The sequence below is a fragment of the Bombus pyrosoma genome, linkage group LG6 (genome assembly GCF_014825855.1).
Source record: "Bombus pyrosoma isolate SC7728 linkage group LG6, ASM1482585v1, whole genome shotgun sequence".
Taxonomy (NCBI): domain Eukaryota; kingdom Metazoa; phylum Arthropoda; class Insecta; order Hymenoptera; family Apidae; genus Bombus; species Bombus pyrosoma.
In genome coordinates, this window is record NC_057775.1 from 10,790,415 (window position 1) to 10,814,727 (window position 24,313).

Genomic DNA, 24,313 nt, shown 5'->3' on the forward strand with positions numbered 1-24,313 from the left:
TTCTCTCGAATATATGCACGTAATGAAAAATTCGTATTGGTTCGTCAATTGCAGACCAACCAGTTGTTAGCCAGTTAAAATAATGTAGATAATAATAATGAAGAATTATCTCGAAAAGAGTAAACAAACAAGGCGGCTTAATAAAAGGCACAATGTGGGTCCGCAAAGTGGTGGGATTTTGGCGCATGCGCATTGTTTTGTATTAACTTGTAATTAGACATGCGCAAAAGCTTCATTTTTGCCGCATACATACTTGGATTTGTGTGCATGAAATTCACAAAGTAGGTTATTGCTTGAAAAATATCTTTAATCGAGCGAAGCTTTTAACCACACTGAGATCAAGCCTTAATGTCTTGGTTTCTTTAGAAATTCAGATGAAATAAGAGGAACCTATTTTACCTGTGAATAAAGGTTAGGCTGCATCGGTTGGCTTATATGACTTTCCGGTGACTTTGAAGGGTAATACGGCACCGACGGTCGTGAAGGTAACTTCTCTATTGAACGAGATCTCGTTGATCTTGCCTAAGCAGGAAGAGTCTGTCGGCCCTTTGATTTTATACGAGTCTTCCCATTCACGATCGTGCGAGCCGGCTACAGGCGACGACACGGACCCCCGACAAAACTGTCTGAGCCTATTCAAGGCGACGTCAAATAGTTTCACTCGGAGAGATGAATGGAGATAAGAATCACCGGAGCGTCTCTGCGCTTCAATGACAATGATATTTGGTAAATCCTCTTCTTGTTTCTCGTTTTGAAAGAAGGTTGTAAAGAAGAGTGCTACTAGATCGTCTAGGAAAATCACACGGTATATATTGCGTAATACTATTAATTTATCAGAAATGACAAAGGTTTGAGGAGTTCTGGGAAGGTTGATTCAGTTTTTTATAACCTGACATCTCTTTGAATAAATGTTTTAAGAAACGCTTGAATAAAATGTTTAAAAAAATAACAATCAGATTAACTTTATCCTACGCCACAATAAGAATCAATTTGCCATGAACTGGTATCTCGGAAATTGTAGGAATTCAGAAAATATAAGGAGGCCGGAAGAGGTAAATGAAATCCACAGAAACATTGACCCAACCTCAGCCCAGTTAGCCAACAAACTAAAATATCTCGCTGCCTTTTCTATATTTACGACCAGAACGTGGTCATTAATTGAGCCTAGCGACTGCACCGTAGACGAGTCACTGACCGATGTTGCTTTAATGGATATGCGGAAAATCACGTGTTCCAGGTTCCAGGGATGTAGTTGTTTTCATTTCCGGAGAATACGGTCGACTCGCGTGTATATACCAATCTATCTGAGGATAGGTGATTTAAATTTTTAAACGTCACTTAATAGCAATTCAGTCGAGTAAGTACAAACTTTCAAATGTCCTAATTTTCAAATCTTTACATTTTTTAAGCTTAAAGATATTTTATTATTTGCCGTAGATCAAGCTTCGTGTTACCGGTACTGTAACATTACAATCCTACGAGAAGCAGAAAATAGTGAAAAAATCTGACCTAATAGATAGTAGTCAATATTCCCTAGACGCGTCTTATTCGAACCGCAGTTAGAGGAAATGCAAATAAGCTCTTGCGAAACGGTTTGCCGCACAACGACAAGCCTACGAACAACGCCTAATGCAAGTTCGGTAGGAATTACAGGAAGAGGGACGTCTAAAATCAGCTAGGAATCCCTATTCAGTCACCTAATTTTCGATTCCGACTTCCCGAAGAAAATTAAATACAATTCCGACTCGAGATTTAATTTCAGTTTATTTACAACGAATCACAATGTTACACGCAATCTCTGTTTCATTGTTTTGTCTTTTTGTTTTCACGTGGTCTCGTAGCTAATGCAATCTGACCGCGTTTGCAAGACTACGCTTCCGGTCAGAAACCACGTGCTTTGATCGTGCACTTTCAATTTCCGCATCGGAAGTCGTACGCTTCGATATGAACCGCATCGATTTTCAAAAGAATCATTGGACACCGGAAAAAGAGGAAAAAAAAAAAAAAAGAATAAAAGCACGTATACCGGCAGGAAGTCAATCGAGACAAAATCGTTATCGTTGAAAACCGAAAAAAGATCCGAATTTACGCTACAGTACATATTCGAATTAAACATATTCAAGGTTTAGATTTTCTTCTCCTGAAAATTATAAACATAAATAAGTTGACAAGCGATCTTGAAAAGCGTCTGTTCCATCTAGATTATGTAAACTGCGTGAATTATCGTTAGCTATAATTCATAATTTATCGAAAAAACGCGCTTCTTCTCAATCACGCTTTCCCCCAGCAGCACCGACATTATCGGCAGATCGATAAATATCAAAATACCACAAAGATATTAATCTCATCTTTCTTTTAACCGCAAAAAAATGCCGCGCAAATGATAAAACAACAGATCAGCCAGAAACATCGAATTCTCCACGCTTCCGACTGCAAGAAGAAAAACAAAGTTATTTGTGTATGATGGAAACGTCTCTGGACGATGCTCTTAAGCGGTCGAGTGCGCGCGAGAATAGCATCGCGGATCGGCATTTCCACGGTGAGGATTGTAAAACGGTTACGCAGATGATGGATCATGCGCATGGACCGTAGCGACTATCGTGAATGATGGATCAGACATACATGCGCGTTCTTCACTCTTCCGATACTCTTCGTAACAGCTGCTGCGATCTCGTCATTGGAGACGATCTCGGGAAATTCAATTGAATATCGAGGAAATTTATAGAAAGCTACACCTGTGTTCGAGTATTATTCCAGCAAAAACTGGTAAACTCTATGAGACTAACGATACAATACGTCTCAAGATAACTTTTAGGAAAATGATTGTACCTTTAAAATTCTTCCGACACTTTTCGGTATACTCTTGTCATTAATTCTGAAAGTATTTGATTAATTCGCTGGTTAATAGGAAGCTGGTTAAAACTGAAGTTAGTTGCAGAAATAAGTAAACGCGAAACCTGTGAATACTTAAGACATATGATTCTACCTGCACGCGACAAAAATATTCATGATCTGAACAAGGAAAGAAGTGTTGTTAGATTCGCGTCATGCTGCAAATGAAAGATTTACAGCTCGAGCCCAATTATCTGTTACATTACATTCTCGGACACGTGTAGGCTGAACGTCATGATATATGAACACAAGTAAAGAAAGAACAACATGGATATTTCGCGCGAAGAAAACGAAGCTTCGCATATACAGTGTATAACCACTCGACAGTATCTGCTCACGAAAAATGCGAGTTGTTAAAGTCTAAAAAAAATTACGTATACAGTGGCAAAGAAGAAGACTGTTACACACCGTTTACTCTTATTTCTAATTGACAGAAAGTCGTCAACGAACAAAGAACGCTTTTTCCTATCCTCTGTACCTTCATGAAGCAATCACAGAAATTCTCCAAAATGCTTCGTGTCGACTAAACAAAGAAAAAAGAAAAAGATGGCAGCTGCTAAGAGCAAACTACCTCCGGAATTTTCTTCGTTTCTAAGTGAGCCAGGAAGAAAGAAGGGAAGGGTTAATGACGCCAAAACTGAAGGGTGGCCACGGATCGTTTGAAAGGGGCCACGACAACCGTTACGATTCAGTCGCACCTGTTCCTCTTCCTAGGTTACCGCGACCGAGCCATTGTGCGCTTTTACGAGCGTTCCCGCGATAGTTTCCTGGCGCACTTGCTCGTCCTTTCAACGAATGGTCGATCGGTTAATTTTAAACTCTCGAAGGCTTTGTCCAGTCGGTAACATCGCCGAGCTTAAGTCGAAATATGGATTTCTCGTAAATTCAGAATTTTATTGCCATCAGGATGTATATGGCGGCGACAGATGAAGAACACTATGTAAATTAGATTTCTTGCTTTTATAGAGGAGCAATTTTTAAATTGAACACCAGTCGTCGACCGATTCTGTAGATCGTTTTTAATAACAAAATAAATTTGGTTAGTCCATAAAGGTTTATTCGTGTGAATCTTCCCATAGATCATCCGTAACGTAAATACCGCTATAACCGGCTGCATTTTCCTTGAACAAATAAATCAAAATCGTAAAGTGTGTTATAAATAAAATCTGACTTCACGAGGTGTTGATCCCTCATAAAAGAAGTCTTTTATATCTCGCAGATGATTCATAACATGACGTCTACTTCACACTTGTTCCTCGTACCTCCTTATGTCGAAAAAGTTAATAGTTTACAAATTCGAACATTACATATCTACATAACATCGGCCATTATATTTGCTAAACCAAATTTGTTTTCCTGTAACATTCTGTGATTAATTAATGCTACAACAAACTTAATATAGAGTGTCACGTGCAAAATTTGCACGATAAATCAGATGACTACGATACAATCTTCAAATACGATCGTATCTTTCGTATACAAATTGATAGTTTCCACCTAACTGACAGATTTTGATACCCTTGGAAAAATAACATCTTGACGAACAATTCACGCCAATCAACGCCAAGAATGAATCACGCAAATTCCACTGGAAGTCCTCTATTCACTTCTTCGATTTATCATCGACTGGAAACATCAAAGTTATCGGCTTGTGATTGGGAATTAATCGAAAAATAAATTACAAGCATTGAGAGACACGCGAGTGCCTGTTTCTTTCTCTATTTTTCTGTCTGCTTGTTGGAATATTAAGGCGCAGTCACGGCCCGCCAAATTTATTCCCGTTCCGTAATGCCCTGTGTCGGTGAAAAAATTCGAAATGCCGGATTCAAAGGCGTGGAATGCCAACAGCCACGAGAGAGAGAGAGAGAGAGAGAGAGTCCTCTTCTCTCTCTCTCTCTGGTGGAAAGACGAACGGGCGCACGCGTATGCTCGGACGCTCTAACGCACGAAGAACCACCCGTGAACAGAAACCAGACACGCGTGTAACGTTAAACCGGGCCGTCGATGAAAAACGAACAAAACTTCCGCGACCGATGGGCCTTTTCAATGACAGATCGAATCGTTCAGTTTCACGGTTCGTTCGCAGTCACAGTTGCGTACATCTTGGCATAAAAACGCGCTAGAGACGATTTCTCATAAATTGTTAAAGTTGATGTGTATTTCGGCGAATTGTCGCTTCGAGAAGCGATACACTTAAAGAAACGCATATATTCATAAGAATCTACGTTTCATATTCTTCGTATCGATTTCTTTATCTTTATTGGTCGTATCGTGTTCGATGTAATAGTTCGTTTTTTAGCTAGTAAATTAACAAGATTTAATAAGAAATTTAGTACAAATGCTCTATGCGTCGTGTTTGACATGTCGTTGTTAAACTTTCATTTATAGGAAATTCAAAGCTGTATTTTCTCACCCAGCTTAAACCTTACAAACTCTTTTCACGCTTTCCACCCGTCATTGAATGAAACGATGAAAACGTTCATCCATCCACGTCTCTCCACTAATAATCCAATTAACCTGTTTCCCCAATAAATCTCGCGTTTCGATCGCGAAGAAAAATGCGCGCCTATTTTAAGAACGCGCCATCTAACAACGAAGGAAGAAAACTTCGTGAGCCAGCAACTACTTTGTTCAAAAGTGGCTTTATTCGAAAAGTCTGCTGTTCAGCGTGTTCGCGCCAGCAACACCAGAGATCCCTTATCACGGACCATTTAAGTAATGAGCCGGCACTTAGCAGCGCCGCTTGTCTTTCATTCTTCTCGTGTCTCTGTGATCGTCGTCGCCATCGTTGGTGTCGTAGTTGGACTTGTGTCATACTTTGGCTTCTTTTTCTTTCATCCTCGCGTCTCAGACTCGGTAGCGTGGTACGAAAGGAGGGACGAGCACCGAGCTTCGAGTGACAATGAGCAAGCGAAGAGGAACGGCTGTCTACTACTGGGACCCACCATTAAAGTTCGTGCTTCTTTCGGAGCACGTCTGCACACCACAGGGCTCCTTTTTCTTCGCTAACAATGCCACTTTGCAGACTTCGCAGTTATCTTCAACCGGACGATCTTCGACTGAGGCTAGGAAGCCGGCGTGCAGCAGAGACACTGACCGAGAACCCTCTTGCTTTTGGTCTTTCGTTGCCAGTTGACTCCTTCATAGGGAACACCATTGTCGGAGAATTAGCTTCAGAACGAAGAAGAATTGTTGGCAATCTCTAGTTAATTTAAAGCGGAAGGTTTTGTAATTTGTAAGTTGTAGTTTACAACAGAAATTCCTATTGTTTATTAGGAGTCAGCCAACTCCATTATTAAGAATACCGATACAGCCGTGCATCTTTTACTTTGTAATTTTAACACTAAAATATCCAATGATCTTCGGAGTATTTGAAAACATTTTGGAAACAATTAATTTGTTAACGGCCGAGTTTAGTTTCAAAAATGCCTCTACGGGCTGAACCGGTAAAATTAAGCAATGACAAGTAAACACATTGAACGCAGTTAAGTGGTTAAGAGTACAAGAAGACAGTTCTTCGCATGCCTGTCGACACTCGGGCTATTCCTTCTAGCTAAACAGCTCTCTAGGAGAAAATCGAGCACTCCAATTCAGCAGAATCTTGAATTGTCTGGAAGCCCCGGAAGCAAAGCAGGGGAAACAACCGTTGAGCGAAAGGACGTGGAAAAGAGAGAAAGAAGGGAAAGGAGAAGCGTCCGGTGACGTTGCAATTTTAATCGTCCTCCGGTTATCTCTTCTGGGCATACTGCGATAGTGTAACACAACCGGTAATATTTACTTGGCAGAAAGCTGTAAAAAAGTTAGTCGTGGTGATAACGTAGTATAAAGAATGGCTGTATCCTGTGTCATCGAACGATCGATAAACCGCTATTTATCAATGTCCAGGCTAGATCTATTGTTCGGAAAAGAAAACAAAGGATGGTCGACCACAGAAAACGGTACACTTTCTTCCCTAACGGCCATTCTGCCAGATATAGTTAATCGAAGCAGTAGCTCAGATGTAAACTGTCCTCTTGTCTTTACTCTTAGTTAACCGATACTTGGGCGAATCACCAGAAATTTACAACAGAGGCCCAGTCGGTGACCTGGAAATTCTGGGACCTGAATACCTGTCTAACGAACGCGTCTACTTCGATCAGTGTTTACGTTACCATCAGCCAAAGTAAATAATTACAAAGCATGATTTAACACTAACTCTACCAGGCCTGGTCAAATGGCCGTGTTTCAACATTTAATTTAGAATTGTACATTCATTGTTGTTTCTTTTCTTTATCTAACTTTATATAGATTTTTACGTTAACAAAAATTTAGAAATTGATTAGTCGGATAATATAAGAATTTACATAAAGTTAGAGGAAGAAAAAAAACAACGATGAATGCACAATTTCAAATTAAATTTTGAAACCGGGCTTGGTAAGGCTAGCGTTAAGATAATAAATTCGCACTCTTATAAACCGATTTATAGAATACTATATAATACTATAGTAAAATGAAATATACTATAAGTAGAGGAAGAATTTCATATGTTGCTTAAAAGCGTTTCTTGTAAAGAACCAATCTTTAATCTAAATATATGTATATCCAAACTCCAGAATATACTCCGCCCGTTCCCAAATCTCATTCTATGCTAATTTGATTATCTGAAATCGCAGTGCACGAGTTTCAAGATCGACAGCTAATTTCGTTCGTGTCCAACCTTCATTATTCTCTTCTTCTCTGTTATTTGTTCTCGAAACAAACGTTACGATACGTCTCTGTAGTTGCATACATTACAATGTTAACGGCTCGTTCGCCAACATTTCGAACAGCTTGAACAAACCTCGTTCCAATGGCCTGTCAATCAAACCAAGTTGTGGAATAACACAACGCGCACAATATCAGCCGCAACTTCGTGGTTTAGTAGATTAAAATAGTCAGTGGAATATAGTGACACGGATTTGACTGCGAAATCCTGGGACACCCTATATAAGGAAAGGACCCTATCAAGGGAAGAACAAGATTCGAGTAAAACCTGATCGAACAGTAATATTCGTTGGAAAAACTTGTTAGATGGTAGTATTTGCAGGAAAACATCGTCACACGATTACGTTCACAAGGGAGACATGGTCACACGGTAACATTCGCAAGAAACTTTAATATGCCAATCACGCACAACGTCTGGATGCTTTAAGAAACAATGATCTTTCTATCTGCCAAAGAGCACACGACATTTTCCCACGCGAATCAAACTCGCCACGCGATAAAAGACCCGCCACTGGCCAAAAAACTGGGCGAAAGAAAAAGGACGAAATTAAAGAACCGAAGAGAAAACTCAAAACGGCGTGTCCGTTGAGGGTAATCACAGTGATTTGGCCGACGATTTCGGCCAATCTGCATAACTTAACGCGCGTTTCCATTCGCTAGTAATTAGAGTCGGCGATGCTTACTTTGTCTCGGTCGGCAACGAAAAAGATAAAAAAGAAATCAGATTGACCAACGATAAGAGAACTTCCGAGCAGAAACCACAGATCCCATCTCGAGGAGTATGTATCGTCTTTAACGAGCCTTATTTTCGCTTTCGAGTTGCGTGTCACGGGAGGCGAACATATCTATATTCCCTTTGTAACTTGATCTGCACTGCACTGTGTGGTATTCGATAATATTTTTTACGTGCTGAATTTGCTGCAAGAATTATCAGGTAAAATGGAGAATTTTGCAATTTCTACACGAAGGGTGTGTCACAATCTTTCAGCTTGGTCGCGAATTAATATAGCGTAGTCTATATAAAAAAGATTCGAACCCATGACTCGTGAAATCTTACTAATAAAATTATTATACGATTTCCTGCATGCACGACGCTCGACGAATAAACGAAAGTGTAATTTTCATTTTCAAGGTTCGCGTCACGAAACATACGCATTTACGGATACGTCTCACCACACAGTATCGTATTGTGATTGCAGACACGTGTTTGATCGGTAAAAACGGGACACGCGGTCGGTGAACGCTTGCACGTCAAGTACAGGACGTGAATTTTTGCGTTTCGTCCTCCAGGCCGCGTGAGAAGAAACACTAGACAGGCCTCTGATATATCGCACGGGATACGGGACACCGCGTTTGTTCCAGACGCACACGGATAGGCCACGCATGGACGAATGAGAACTCATATTCCGGCACAAGGATAATCTTGATTGAGGATAGCATCGCCAGATTATAGAAATTAATGGTAATCATCGTTCGACCGCGAATCCCGCGAATTCCGAGTTATCAGGAAAATGCTTGCTTTTGTTTTTTTTTATCAATAACTAAGTAAGTTTGAAAAGTTACATGTACAACAGCAACAATGTGCTGTTGACATTTAGGAGGGAAAATGTTGATGACTATGAGATTTCTCTTTTCATCATATGTGTAGTTCGGATTAAAAGATATTTGTATCTCAATGTTTATTTGCACTTTTAGAAGTTTCTCTTTCTGTATCTTGTTTGACTTCCGGATTTTCAAAGATAACAGTACCTTAAGGATACAAACTTTAAACGTATATTTTTTTCACACCTTGTTCAACCTTCGGGTTGAGTAAAGTACGGATTATGTACAAAGGTATTTAAAGCGTTATAAATCACAGATTTACCCAGCCTGGTATAAAACAAAAACTCTACTCACCAATGTCCTTGATACGAAGTCTTGACGAGTTTCACAGTGAAGAGGAACTGTATAGCGCACACGAGGAGACAGCAGAGGTTTAGGGAGAGGGCGAGTGCGCACAGCGCTAACGTCACCTCGTAGACAATCGTATACTCTTCCGGGCTGATCAGGCTACTCGGCGTCACCGTTAGCGGTGAGATCTTCAGCAAGAAGATCAACGAGAGTAGCGCCAGTAACAACGACACTAGACACAATAAACCCAAACTGGTCAACGTCTCTTTCGCGCCAACCTCGTGGTCCTTGTGATTCCTCGACAGGGACGACGACCAGGAAGCGTTCAAGGGGTACGCCGTGGAACCGGGACCGGTTAACTGTCCCCCGGTAGTCGTACCCTGAAGAGCAGGTGCAGGCGAAGGTGTCGCCTGACTGGGTAATCTGGACAGTCTCGAGATATCGAAGCCTCCATTCGCTTTAGGTCTGCTGTCCTGGTGCAGCGGCGCCGGGGATATCACCCCTAATGTAGTCGACAGATTATTATTATTGTTATTGTTATTCCCACCAGCAACAGGACTGACGCTGTTCACAGAATGCTTCGACGTGGACAACGTGGACAAATTAAGAGCGTGCGAGTGATTCAATCGTTGAGAAAGATTGTTCACGCTCAACTGAGAATGATTCAAAGGGTGTCTGTGAGTGGAAGATGGCGTGGTGGCAGCCTGATGCACGTTGGCTCTTTGATGGACCACCGAGTCGTAAACGTCGACTCCCCGTCCTTGGCTCCCCCCTGTCGTTCCACGAACGTTGCTGTTTTGGTTGTAATGATGGTGTTGCTGTTGATCCTGTTGGTGACCAGAATGATGGTGGTGGTGGTGGCCGCCGTGCAACGAGCCCGAGCTCGCCTGGTAGTCATTGTGCTGGTGCCTGGAGCCCGCTGACGACGGTTGCCCCGTCAGGATATGCTTCAGCATTACTCGACGCTGGAATGCCTGAGGAAGATTGCGCTTCTTCCTGCTCCTCTACATGGCGCTACGCGGGACTCGCTTCTGAGGACGTCTTTCTCGTTGGAGGCTTCTTCTTTCTTTTCTTTCCCAGTAGAATTTTTACACAATTCTTTCTCCCTTTTATCCTTAAATTACCTTTAATTATTAACGATCTTTAATCTTTGTCTCTTCTTCCCTATATATTTTTTTTTTACTTTCCTCCTTGGCGAATTTTGTCTTTCTGACGCAGGATTAGGTTCCTGGGCTTAGGGAGTTGCTGCACGCCAGCTCCACCATGGCGACGGTATTCACTAGGCAGCCTACATAGCCACCTTTTAGCTCACGCTTCGGGACACTTCTTTCGCTGAGATTCTCCGCGATGAGGCATGAAAGCAGAGACCACCGTCTGCGGAGGCATGATTATTCTATTGTTCCTTTTGACGAGTAATCGTTTTACTCGAGTCCTCTTACTAAACCGTAAGTAAAAGAGACTATTATACTTAGATAGGTACTTGGTCTCAAGAACCAACTTATTTTGGTCTTTCGATTATGTTCTTAATTAAATGCTCAATTAGATATTCATAAATATATCTTCATAATATTTCTCTCATCTATTTCTTTGACATTCTAGCAACCTCGTTAAGACGTTCGCCACTTCAACTTCTATCTACAACTGGCAAAAACTGAATCTGGCCTTCTTCAGGAGAAACATGCCGGAAGTGGCATCCGCACGTGTGAATAATTATACTCAGTGTCCAGGTAGTTCTTTCGATCATCCGATAGAAGTCGTTTCTGTTTTTCAGAGTTCGTTCACGCCTCCAGAATGTAAAAATATCCAAGGAAGTACCATTAGGAAGCAATGAAATTCAGAGCTTTTGTGGTTATTCCTTTTTCTGATTATTTCTTTTCTTTGTCCAAAATGGATGATTTCTATATCAAATTGTTTATTCGTATTTTTTTTTTTTTTGAGATATTTCTTGAGATTTTCAATCAACTCGATTTCGAATTTTTTAGCACCCGATCTTCTGGTTGACGTCGTTAAGAAAGAGGAACGAGTGCATAGGAAGCATGGTCGGCGTGAGCATGATTAGATCCGGTCTGCCCGATGACCTTGCCAGTGATAATAGCGGTTCGTTAAGGTGGTTGCAGCCTTGGTTTGCTTCTGTTTCGATTTCCAGCGAACTCGTCAGCCGGCATGGCTTCCGAGATGCTCCCCCTGGAACAAGTCGAAATAATTAATGAACTCTCTGTTCGATTGTACGTGGATGACAAGCTAATCGTAAAAAGAAATATACAATTACGATTAGAAAATATAATCCGAACCCCTTTCGGTTTGATCCGAAGAAGGTTTCTTTTTCTAGATGGAACCAAAGATTCTTATCTGGTTTATGGTGAGCTAAGCAACTCTTTGAAAACAACATCTATAACTTTCTAAAAAGAGACAGGTACTGAGTATTTCTTGCGCGAACAGTTGAATAATTAATTCGTTCTTTAAATATTCTTATTTATTGTTCCTAAATTACATAATGATTGGAAGCTTCTTACAGGAAGCGCAATCAGTTGCTAATATCATTGAAGTCGAAACACCATTAAAACCATATTACGATTCGAACGCGACATGTTCCATTCATGAAAACACAAAAGTAATAAACAAGTACAAATCAACGAAATAAATCCTCCGAGAACGAGACGTTACAGGAATTATACCATTGCGAGGATACAAAAGACTCGCTCATGGGCTACTTCCTTCAAGTAGTCGAGCGGTATATTTTCCGGTCGTTAACTTCCATGTAATGGGATATTAAAGAGTACGGACACAACGCTGCTATTTTTCAACTGTTCATTATCAAATTATGCAGCGGGAATCGTTGCAACGACAAAACTGTAACGACTCGTACCTGCGTGTCCCCCATTTAACTGCGGTAAACGCTGACTTGTCTGCGTTTTTTTTCACTTCCTCGTTACGGAAACCAGGAAAAGTGATTCACAATACAGTTTCTAACTGTACTTCTGGCAATTCTTTCTTAGAAGTGGCACTTCTTTTCAATTACCTAAACCTGTAATAAAACAGTCCATTCCCTGAAGAGAAACTAACTTTAAAACTTTAGGCGCATAGATTGTACGTATCGTATGTATGTATTTTGATTTGAAAAGAAACACGGCAAACGGCTTTGAAAAGACGTTAGGTTTTCAACACCTTAACTAACTTAATTCCAGCGAGTCGTAAATCTGCTGCATCTCCAACATCTGAATATCCATCTTTTACAATGACTTGTTCTCCAATTTATTAAAATTACATCTCTCCCGTTGCACCGACCTTCTTTAAAGGTTCCCGCGGCAGGTTGAACCCGCATCACGTATCTTCCCTCTTCCTTCCACCCCCGTTCCCTTTCTCTTTCTATCGGACGGGAAGAGCGGGAACGCTTAAAACGCGCGAATCACGCGAGCGCCTCACGATTTGCGAAACATCACGTGAAAATCACCGATCCGATCTCCGTGCGCGCGGTGCACCGTGGGGGTAACGATTAAATCGACAGGATATACTTTATTGGCTATTCCGTTATTACAGGCTGTAGCTGGCGGGGAAATAGTCATTATGGATCGATGAACTCCATTGTAACAACGCACCTTCGGATTGCATCGGAAACGCTTCTGTATTGCGTCCACCGTATAACCTATCATCGTCTGTTTAGGGTAAATCGATGGATCGGAAGTTACACGTTTCTATGTTTCTCGCCTGTCAGTATAAGACTGTGCAAGATCCTAAAATCATTCGAGTACAAGTAGCATAAAATGGTCGTTTAAATTTTAATAAATTAACTATTCATACGCTGATTGTACGAGATTTAGAATTAAAGGATACGACGATGGAGAAGGTTTTGTTTTAGAAAAGATTTAATTTGAGTTACGTTAGGTTTGAATAAAATAGACTTTTCCAAGAGTAGAGGATTTGTAGAGATGGTGGACGTAATAGTAGAATGATTTAATACTTGATATGTCTTTTTTTCCTTTGACGTATGGGTCACTGTGGGAAATAATATTGATCCAGAAATAACTATCTTTTCTGAGAAGTACGTATATACTCATGGGAACTATGTTTGGTTAATCAATAGAGCTCTTCTTTTGAGAAATTGAATCTAGAAGAATTCTATGATATTTTGCCTTGTTTCAATGGCACATGATTTTAAAGAAACGCCTGCGATTATAATATATAATTGCACATACGTATATGCAAAATTGCATTTCCAAATAATTAAATCAAAGATGTAGAAATGTATCAATCGGAAGAATATTTGTTAAAGATCTTTCCTTTTTAATCAAATTCTTCCAACAACCTCATTCTCGTCAAGCACAAAATGAACGGTGCCTTTCTCAAAGAAACAAGAAGATTGCTGTCGCTCTAAAGTTCTTCTCCATTGCTAAACTACCGTTCGTGTTTCTAGTTACACTCCAATTATTCGATTGTAAGAAGCAAGCAATCCCTCCATCCAAGGGCTAGATATAGTTTCTCGAGTAGTTCTCTTCAATACCGTTATAACTCGTCCGGTTGAAGGCTCGCAACGCTTGAGTTGAGACGCGTCTCGGTCGTACGAGTCGGAAGATCCAAGTTATTTTCTCGTCTAAGATCGATCAATGGAAACGCTGCACGCGAAGACACGCGAATCTCGATGAAATATTAATGTTCTCCGGAGCCATCGCGCAATAACGTAACAGCCGGTTCTGTTACTCGTTTTCGAACTGGTGAACCTCTCTTCTACCTGAAGCTATTTACTTGCTATATACACGGTGATCCGATGGTAATTTTCGATGTTTTTCGACGCTGTTATACGTTTTGGAATAAATACGAGAAGAAAGAAACGTTTTAATGTTAATTATCGATTAATAACATTAGTTTATTTCAACGATATTAATTATTTATCTTCGAACATTAAGCACTAATTATCGATTGTAGATTACTAATTACTATCTTAAAACTTTGAATACTATCCGTAAGTATCAGTATAAAGGCTTAGAAATTAATAGAAAAGGATAGTAGTAAAAGATAAATATAGGTAATATATCGCGTCCTGTACTTATGCGATTGAGAAAAAATATTTACTTGAACCACTTTTTCTGGTAGCGTTTTATGTACGTTTCGATTTTAATTACGGTTGAAAAGCAACTATCTGGAAACGTATAGCTGGTTACATTTTCTGCTAGGGTCTTTTCCGATCAAGCTTCCTCCAGCGTATAAGTTTAATAATTCCTTCTTCAGTTAAGCAACACACGTTGATAATGTAACACCTATGCTCAGGTAAAAACTTTCGAACTCGATGAACTATGCAAGAAATAGTATGTTCTAACTGCCGGATATCGTTGTCGTTGATAAGTAGATAAGGACGTTATAGCTTAGATAAAAACTGCCATTCTATAATCGTTCGTTATTTGCATCCTGGGATCGCGAAGATTATCGCTTGGTTTCTTGCTTACTCTTCCTTTACAGTGGAGAATATTAATAAAGCGAATAGACCAGATACGTGGATGTAGATTATTTAATTAATAATCCTATATAATAATGAAAATAATAATAAAAATGATCATAGATTAAAAATTCAATAAAATTATCTATGTGTAGATTCAATAGAGGATAGCAATTAAACGCATGTTAACTGTTACCCTAATGATTTTCATACACACTCTCGCATCAATTATTTTCTGATTAATACAATGTTTATCTATAAATCGTATAATCAAATGAGAATGGAAGCTGAGAAATATTTGATTGGAATTGTAACTTTGCTTGAAATTGTATTGCAATTTTGAAAAATACTTAAACGTTTCCTTAATCAATTATAACAGAAAATAATAATGAAGTTAAATTTAATTTGGCCAATTTTGTTTTAATTTGTTTTTTTAATGTACGTATTAACATCGGTGTATTAAAATTATAACGCAATGCCAAGACAAATTAAAAGAAGAAAACTGATTGAAATATTACGAAAGTTACTTTAACTGCAACAATGAGCCACGATGATGATAATAATTACTAATCTTTTTAACCAGTCTCACCACATACTCTCTTCACTTAACCTCACTAACCTAACTCCACCTACCGCCCAATACAATCGACGTAAACACCACCGAATTCCATTCCCGCCTCAACCACAATTGCCCCTATCTCAAACCAACTGCCATATCTCGAGGGAAGCATACCAAACCCACGTAACCGTGCTTGCAGCGAAAGTTACGTCGGTTACGATCTTCGAAACATTTTTCGACCTCTCATCTTTTTTACCGAAGTTGCTTAATGTTTACAACGTTTGTATCTCAAGCACAAAATAGAAGTCAGAGAAAACGCATATCATTTCTAAGAAATTTTTCAAATTTCATTGCGTAAGTAATTTGACAAATTACGTTAAACTTCACAATCGGGCACTTTACGAGTCAGAGTTTCTTTTTTCCAACTTGCCTTTTGTCTAAATTTTCCATGTTAGCTTGTAAACGCGGCCGATATTACCCGAGACGTCTGACATCTGCACGGGCCTGCCTTGATTTTGAATTTTCACGGAGTAACTTGACTCGATCCCGCGAATCTGCCCCACCGTTCCCTCTACACCGCGATGTTCCAGATCACGTGGTACGATCCTGAACCACAGGATTCAACTTGGAGAGGTGGCACGCGGGGAAAGGATCTACAGAAGAGAAAGAGAGAGAGAGAGAGAGGAAGAAAGACAGAGTAGAGACTGTTGTCAATAGCCAGACTTGACTCATAGAAACGGGTTCCGCTCGCATTCCGGACGTCCAGCCTCCGCTGGTCACACTACCTTCGTCCAACCTTACGACACATTCTCTTCTTCTTCCATATGGACGAGTGTAAATGTGTACAATGCGCGTGCACGCGCGCCATCGCGACAAGGATCGCGCGATTCCACGCTTTTATTCGATACCAGGGGAACACCTGTGTGGTGTGTTTGCCCCGTGGGAGCAGAGAAGGATACAACTCGGATTTACAAACCGGACGCGAGGTCACGCGGTAATGGGATCGATTTCTACTGATTTCGGATCGACCTGAAAAATGTAATTTCTTTCTGAAATTTTATGTCGAATCGGTGTTATTATTGTTGTCGTTGATTCTTACGTTATCGAGGCACATGAGTAATAGAAAAAAATTTTCTTTTTGAATAAAAAAACTTAGAAGAAATATTAAATGATATTGACACGTTGAACATAAATGTTAGATATATCAAAAACTCTGAAAGAATCTCTGAATCTTCCCTATCTTAGGAAAAAAATTAACTCGATATAATGCTAATTCTTGCGGTACCATTCCCTCGATTCGCATTATCAAAATTCTTCAATCTATCAATTATTGCTGAGTTTCAAAATTTGTAACCAGTAATTCTTAGAATTGCTGCAGAAGCCATATCTGATTGTACAAACATCTTTCCAATTCGTTGGATAACGATATTCAAAGTTCAACTTGAACAGTCAGTGAATTCGGTCGAAACCAGGAAGAGAGCGAATCGGATGGGACACGATCATTGGTTATCCATCGAGTCCGATTATAACGTGACTAAAAAGGAAACCTGTTCCTTAAAGGATTTTGTGAATCATCCCAATAAATTTTAATAAAAATATCGAGCTTCATAGAAGAAGCGAAGAAGCTGGTATAATTCGAGTAACAACGGGTCCTTACGCGCGGATTCGTTTGATTTATCGATCAACTTTCCTTGATCCTTTAGCCGCGCGCACCTTGTCTAGTGTCCAACTAACAGCAATATACGTTAAATCGACGTATAAAGTGAGAGGTTTCGTAAGAGAATCAACGTGTCCTCTGGTGTTCACCGGCATAATGAAGAGAGCAGCCAGCCGGCGGATCCAGCTACGAAACGAATCGGGAGAAGATGAAGATCGGAGATTACATTCTTTCGATTCACTTCTTGAAACGGTACAGGTCATGAATATATGTATATTGCGTGTATATATGGGCACAAACGATTGCGCACGCCGCGTTTGCGCACCTAGGATTAGATAGGCTGCCGGAACCTAACCGTGCACCGTATATGTACCTATACTTTCCCTATTCTACGTGATACACGATTTCTTATTAATTTAGGTTTAAATTTAATTAATTTTGAATTATTATTAAAGAATTATCCCAACAATTTGACCACAAATCTGCAATTCTCGCAATAAATCTTCCTACACTTTTACATTTTATAAAATTATAATTTCTCGAGTTCTTTATAGTTCTAATCCTAACCTAACAAAACTTCATTGCCTTATAACGAAAAATTCATGCATACGCACGTTCTGTTATATTCCACTGGAACTTTGAAAAGGTTAACTCTCGAGAGATTTATTTTAATGATATTACATACATATGAACATATTTAGTACCGAAATAAGTATCCACGTAAGAGATCGTTCAATGCATAGAAGATAGATACATTCCGAAGAGCTAAAATTATCGTGTTTCAGGACACGATCACGAGCAACGGGTAACAGTTCTATCGTCGTTTGCCATTTTAACGTGAAAATGATGTATGGTTCTTGTTTGTGGTTGATGCACGTGCAGGCGATTCCAAAGTGTGTCCGGTGAAACCTGGCACGTGTCACTCGTTGATAACAACTGTTACATACGTTTCATGTTCGCGTAACCGCTTTTCCACTATGAAAAACATTCTGTCCACGAGTCTGCATAACAAATGTTCTGTTGATGAGAAATTATTAAATCTTGTTTCTGTTACGACTCGCAGATCTTATCGAATTTTATTTCATTTCGTTTAATTTTGTTTACATGACTAGAGAGTTTTGGTGTATATTTGTATGCTATATTTTATTTTGTTTTATTTAGCGGAGGTTCGCTGAAATGTTCATCGGTAAACAATGGTGGCGTCATTCAAGCGGTGTGTGTTCGCGCTTCGTGATTTACACCGATCCTTGGGCTACGCATCCACCAGCTGGAATTAAATTACTTTTTACGGGGCGTTCGTCTTTTGTGAAATCGACGTGATCCCTTAACGGCGGCAATCTTATTATCAACGATACAAGCCGGACGTCCGTTTCATTAAGCCACGCGTAAGAACTCAACGTGAGCACAATGCGGGCCTATTTCAGATCGTCCGGGCAATAATTAAGTGTAATTAATGTCTCGAGTAATTGGACAAGGGAGATGTTGCCCGAAGGAGGTTCCCAAAATCAGGATAAAACGCCCCCATCTGGTTTCAAACGAGGAAATGTTCTTCTTCGGCGAAGAGTATAAAGTTAATCAACTGGCTAGTTAACCGTGATGATGTTGAGAAAACGATGCGAACCAAGTTCAAGAGTATAAAAATTAGTAAATGTGTGTTTTACATACGTACATATATATATATATAAATTTATAACAGAAAGCAAGATGTTTAATCGTTAATTAATACGATATTTATTAAAGAGTTGTTGAGTCTTCGATTTCAATGAATGAGATTGATATCACTACGAATTTTTAAGACAAACTAAGAAAGAAATAAAATATATGCCATGAAAGACTGCCTTAAATACTTTTCATGATTTAACGTGTTGTCCTTAAGTTTAGCATTAGTCGACGAGGTCATTCACGACGAGGACGAACATCAAACTGCAAACATCACTTCGTTTTCTTTTTGCACAAGTCATCAGCACCTTATACACACATTTCACTACTGTACTCCGAGGAGCCACAAATTCAAACACGACCAAATCGTTTCTCTATTCGTTCATCGATACCCACGCACATCGTATCACGATATTATAGCATAGAAAGAAGCGCATACACGACGGAAAGACAAGAAAAAAGAAGTGAAGAAACGGAACGCAAACGTCGGAAACCACAGTATAAGGCGGTAAATTTGTAAAATTGGATGAAAGGCTCGGATAGGACTTCACCCGTCATCGAAGAAACCCCACGTGGCACGTAAGCTTGCTAAATAATTTTAGCATCGGTCCGTCTGTGTATCCAGAAAAGCTGCTCTCCGGTAATTCGAGCGGCCTTTTGTTGATTTCTTTAACGTGCCAGTCGGAGAAACTCGTTCCTGATGCTTGTCACTACGGTAGCAGTTACGACCTCGACAGAGAGTTTGGAAAATTTATCTTGATCTCAACATTTTTTCTCCTACCATTTTTTATCGTTTTATTCGTTGACGTTTTATCGTAAAAGTTTTATATAGATGAGATTTAGATGATCTCAAAGAAGTTTAACCGATTAAGAACCAGGGCAACATTGCGCTAATAATCTTTTTTACCAACTCTTAATTTCGTGATTAGATATAAAAGTTTCTGGTTAAGGTACAGGTAACAGGTTAATGGTAACACATGTTCGAAAATAATTTTTTTTGTATAAAATATAATTAGACTATAATAGAGATGGATGGTGCTTTAAAATTGTACTTCATGAGCCATAATCAGCAAGTTGCATTTTTCTTCCGTATAAGCGAAGTAGTTTGATATTTCTGAGATTCGTACTTACGTACACGTTTCACGGGAAAGGTTCAGCGAATTATGTAACATTTTTTATCGCGGGAGAAGGTTACATGTATTTATTTTCACGTAACCCAAGGTTGATGAATGGCTGAGAAACACGTGTGTTTACGTGACTGACACAGTGTTTATCGCACATTGCATTTTTTTTATTGAAATTACTCATTTTTTTAGCACCAAATTACGATCTTTTTCACTCGTATCTTTCCAACAAAATTACTCGTCAGGATCTCTAAAATAAGTTTTATGCAAGTAACGGAAATTCATTTTTAATATATATTTTGCGTTTAAATAAACAAAGCATAAATACTAAGTTAGAAATTTGATGCTTAGTAAATATTTTAATTCTTTGCAAAGAGACTTAAAATATTTGGATAAATATTACATACACGAAATACGATTTTATTTTTTACTACAAGAAACACACGGAAGCATCGAGTGGAATAAGCCATTGCGAAACAGATGGATAATGAAATTTTTTATTTTCGAATGCCTCAAATAGTTTATACTGTTCGAATCGTTTTGCCCGAGGGAAGTACACGTTTCAAAGACGATAATAACACGTTTCGTTTCAAGGTCGCGGCGGCTCTATGGCATCCCGGTGTGCCGAGAAGTGAAAAAAATCTCCGCAACGCAGGAAATTTAAACTTCGAAAGCCGAGACTCGATCCGCGCGCGCTCCACTCTGTACTTAATGTAATGCACTAATTAACTTTTCAATTTCCGCTTCGTTACCCATTCCACAATACCTTTGTTTCATAATTCTATGGTTCCCTCTAGATTTGATTGAAGATTCTTCACATTCCTCTTAAAAAAAGCAAGAGAAAAGATTTTTTAACACGAGTTTAAAACAAATTGTAAATTCTTAGTTATACAGGGACGAATAGGATGTGTTTATATGAAAGTTTTTCATTGTTTTCGGGTAAACAATCAATTCTTGAAGTGAGTCGATAATTGTTAATGTAATTTGAATTTTGATGTTATAACGTATGTAGACTCTAGGAACTGATGTTCTCTATTTGTAAGTACGAATCAATGAATTAAAACTAAGTGACAATAAATGACCTTGAAGGGCCTCGAAAAGAACTAATGCTCTCGGTATACCAAAAACAATCTCTCATCAACAGCACCTTCTTAGGTTAACATAACTTTATTTCCATATTTTTCATTTTAAAACTGTGGTCCTAATTTAAAAAACTAAAGATATATTTCAAAAGTAACTTAATCCTATTAAGTAACTTTAACACATGATCGGTTTTGCCATGCCATGAAAGTTACTAAATACAAAACAGAGACCTCTAGTGTGAGTGTTAACTACTATAACTACTATAATCATTCGCCTTCTTTGGCTCCTCCTGTTTCACACATCTGTTGTCATCACTACAGTAGAGTACCCACAACGAAGAAAAACCACGAACGTGTTTTCCCGGGACAGCCAGCTGGCTTCTATTTTCCTATAACGGACAAGGCACCATGTAACAGGAACTGGAGGAATCCAGCAACAACGCTAGATCAACTGCAAGGTCAATGATTTTCCGAGCAGACCGATGAACTTGCCTTGCACATGCAAACATACGTGCATCGCGTAGTAAAGCTACGTCCTCACTGACGTAATAACGAAGAACCTTTTGTTAATGTTCCATGCTTCTTGAAAAAATTACTGCTTGTTGCGCGATGTTTCTCCATATTTCTTCGCGTTTCTGTTGTCGCGATACTTGTCAATAACAAAAGCCGCAGTTCATTTTCTGTTTCCATTTGGAGGAAGTGAAGACCAAAGGAAAATAAGAAATACGAGACAACACGTCGCAACAAAAATAAATATTTCTCCATTGTGTAAGTACAGTTTGTTGACTATTTCACAACGCATTTGCGCGCAGAGAACCTATTTTTGGAAACAAATGCTTCTTTGAAATCCAATCAAAACCCTAAATGTGAACAAAATATTTCTGCAAATTGATACTTGTCGGTTACCGTTTGGGACACGTTGCTCCTTGTTCAGTGAGGATGCAGCTTAACTTCGTTGCAGGGAAACCAAGAGAAAGACAGAGATACAGGACGAGAGGAGGCAAGGTCGTTTCCTAGATAACAGTTGCAAGGTACAGTTGGCTCGCATGCCTCAAACCATGCGATCGGGCGCGATCATGAAAGGAGAGAAAGGGAGGGAAATGATTCCATTAACTATAGATATAAATTATCGTTTGTTTATCGGTTAACCAATTTCTGGGACACATGGTACACCGAACGAGCTATGCTCGTATGAGTAGAAATCAGCTTGAGGAAACTCGATCTGGGCGAAGAGGATCTCGAGAGAGATCTCTTTGGGGAAAAATAATGAATAACGTGTTCGTCGTTTTATCGTTGTGTGTAATAGAATGTTACATTTCAATCGAGATACTGGTAAGAAAATAAATGAAGTTGTACGTGTAAATTTTACAAATCACTAGACGACAGATTATCTTATTTGTCGCAATATTACAAACTTATCAAAAAGGAATCTTCTAATCTGTAACTTTCATCTTATCAATTCCCTAATCTTGTTAGTTGGTAAATTATTGTGCTAAAGGTTTCTGGTACCTCTTAATGTATTTTTAAGTGTCTAAACTTCCTACGACGCAGCAGTATCTCAATAATCACTTAACTCATCCTGTTCACAAATGACTACACTACAAAGTAAATAAATACCCGATGACGATACCAGACTCACTTTCGGCTTCTCCATCTTACGATTCTTTTCTCTTTACTGTGTCACTGTCACATTTACGATTATCTATTTAGAACTCGAATACGATACTAACACAGACACAAAAAAAAGAGAAAGAAAAAAAGAGAGAAAAATAGAAAGAGGGCAGTGATCAATGTCGCGTTATCTTAGCGAGGTATTCGAAAAAGCAAACATGCGTAAGAGGAAGGAGCGACGCCTGTGGGAGAGCCAGGAGACATTTGTTATGCGGTTGCGGGATAAGTGGCCTCGCGAACGAGTATAATGAGTGTAAACGTTGGGCAAAAACACAGGAAGACGGGGTTATTGATGCAAGTAACCACATTGTTGGAATGACTATGCGAAATTCACCGGAGAAATATGCTCGAAGGCGATCCCGACGCGCTTTGACGCCGCTGTAAGAGCCAGCAGGTAGCGGCCAACGATCCTCCTCCCCCTTCCACCGCCTTTTTCCCTCTACTCTCTCCATCTCTCTTGTTCTACAGCCCTCTAGCGTACGTTGCTCGTGTGCGAATGTAATTTTGCGACTACACGCCATTGAAAGAAACATTATGTATGACCGTGTGATTACTCCGTCCGTTATAACAGTATACCATCGCCAAGCTCTTAAAGAGCCAGTTAATAGGAGAGCCGAGCCATCGAATATTTCATTCAAATCAGCGGTAAGAGGATGCTTCTGACTGGCTTTCGCTAGGCCGCCATATTGGTGAAAAAGAAATCGGTGGATAGGACAATAGAGGTTAGATGAGCAATTTACGACACCCATTTGGAGGATGATGGTTGCGCGAAGTGTAATACCAAGAGTAATATCGTGATGATGTTAATACAGCTGGAGTAGCAAGTTTGGGGAGAATGATGATGGGATGAGGTTCAATTCGTGAAAGGGTTGGAGATTATTCATTGAAATTTTAGTGATAGCAGTTATTTGTTACATTGCTACCAGTGTTGATATCTAAAGACATTTATTAAGAGACTGTCAAGAGAGAAAGATTTAACATTCCACTAAGAAAGATTAAACAATTAATAACGAGTCCAAAGAAATAATTCCAAATTTCTAATAAATCAAACAAGATTATCAAAATTTTCAATTTTCAATTTTCTTCTATAACTACGCTAGCCATGACAAGATAAAAAGGAAAAATGTCGATCGATCAACAGCAGAATCGAATAGAGGAAGATCAGACGAAGAAGAGGTTGAGGTTACATTATCGGCGTGATATCTTGGCGCTTATTTTCTTTAGTCAGGTCCACACACGGTTGGGAAGAACGAGCAGAGCAACGAGTGATGTAAGAGAGATGTACCTACAGGGCGTCTTTTCTTCCTTCTTCTTCTTCTCTTCCACCTTCTCTTCCATCCCTGTTCCTGGCGTCTTCAACCCCCTCCACTTCCACCCTCCTCCAACACCACTACAATCCGGCCCGACTGCGTCTCTTCCTTTAACTTTCACGAACAGTACTTGCTTTCTTTCTGTTTCACGCCAGTCCATTCGAAGGAAGCACCCATCCAGCCCTGGCTCGGTTGAATTTAACGTGGCAGGTGCCTGCTGAATGGACATTGGGCCCCGGTTCTCTTCGTTTCCTCTCCTTCACCATAGTCTTTTCCGTTTCTTTCCTTCCACGATTTC

At 39.6% G+C, this 24,313-nt stretch overlaps 1 protein-coding gene across 3 annotated transcripts in view; it reads right to left on the bottom strand.

Moving 5' to 3' along the window:
* Positions 1-24,313, bottom strand: part of LOC122568132 — a 39,863-nt gene that overhangs the window by 7,573 nt on the left and 7,977 nt on the right. Inside the window, exons 1-2 of one of the 3 annotated variants that reach the window (XM_043727509.1) lie at positions 19,017-19,290; positions 9,532-11,709 (exon numbers count right to left, since the gene is read on the bottom strand). In XM_043727509.1, coding sequence (XP_043583444.1) covers positions 9,532-10,481 — 950 coding nt within the window. In that variant the 5' untranslated portion in view covers positions 10,482-11,709; positions 19,017-19,290. Of the gene's footprint in view, positions 1-9,531; positions 11,710-17,873; positions 18,903-19,016; positions 19,291-24,313 lie in introns of those variants that run through there. The other 2 variants (XM_043727511.1, XM_043727510.1) reach the window with 2 other exon arrangements.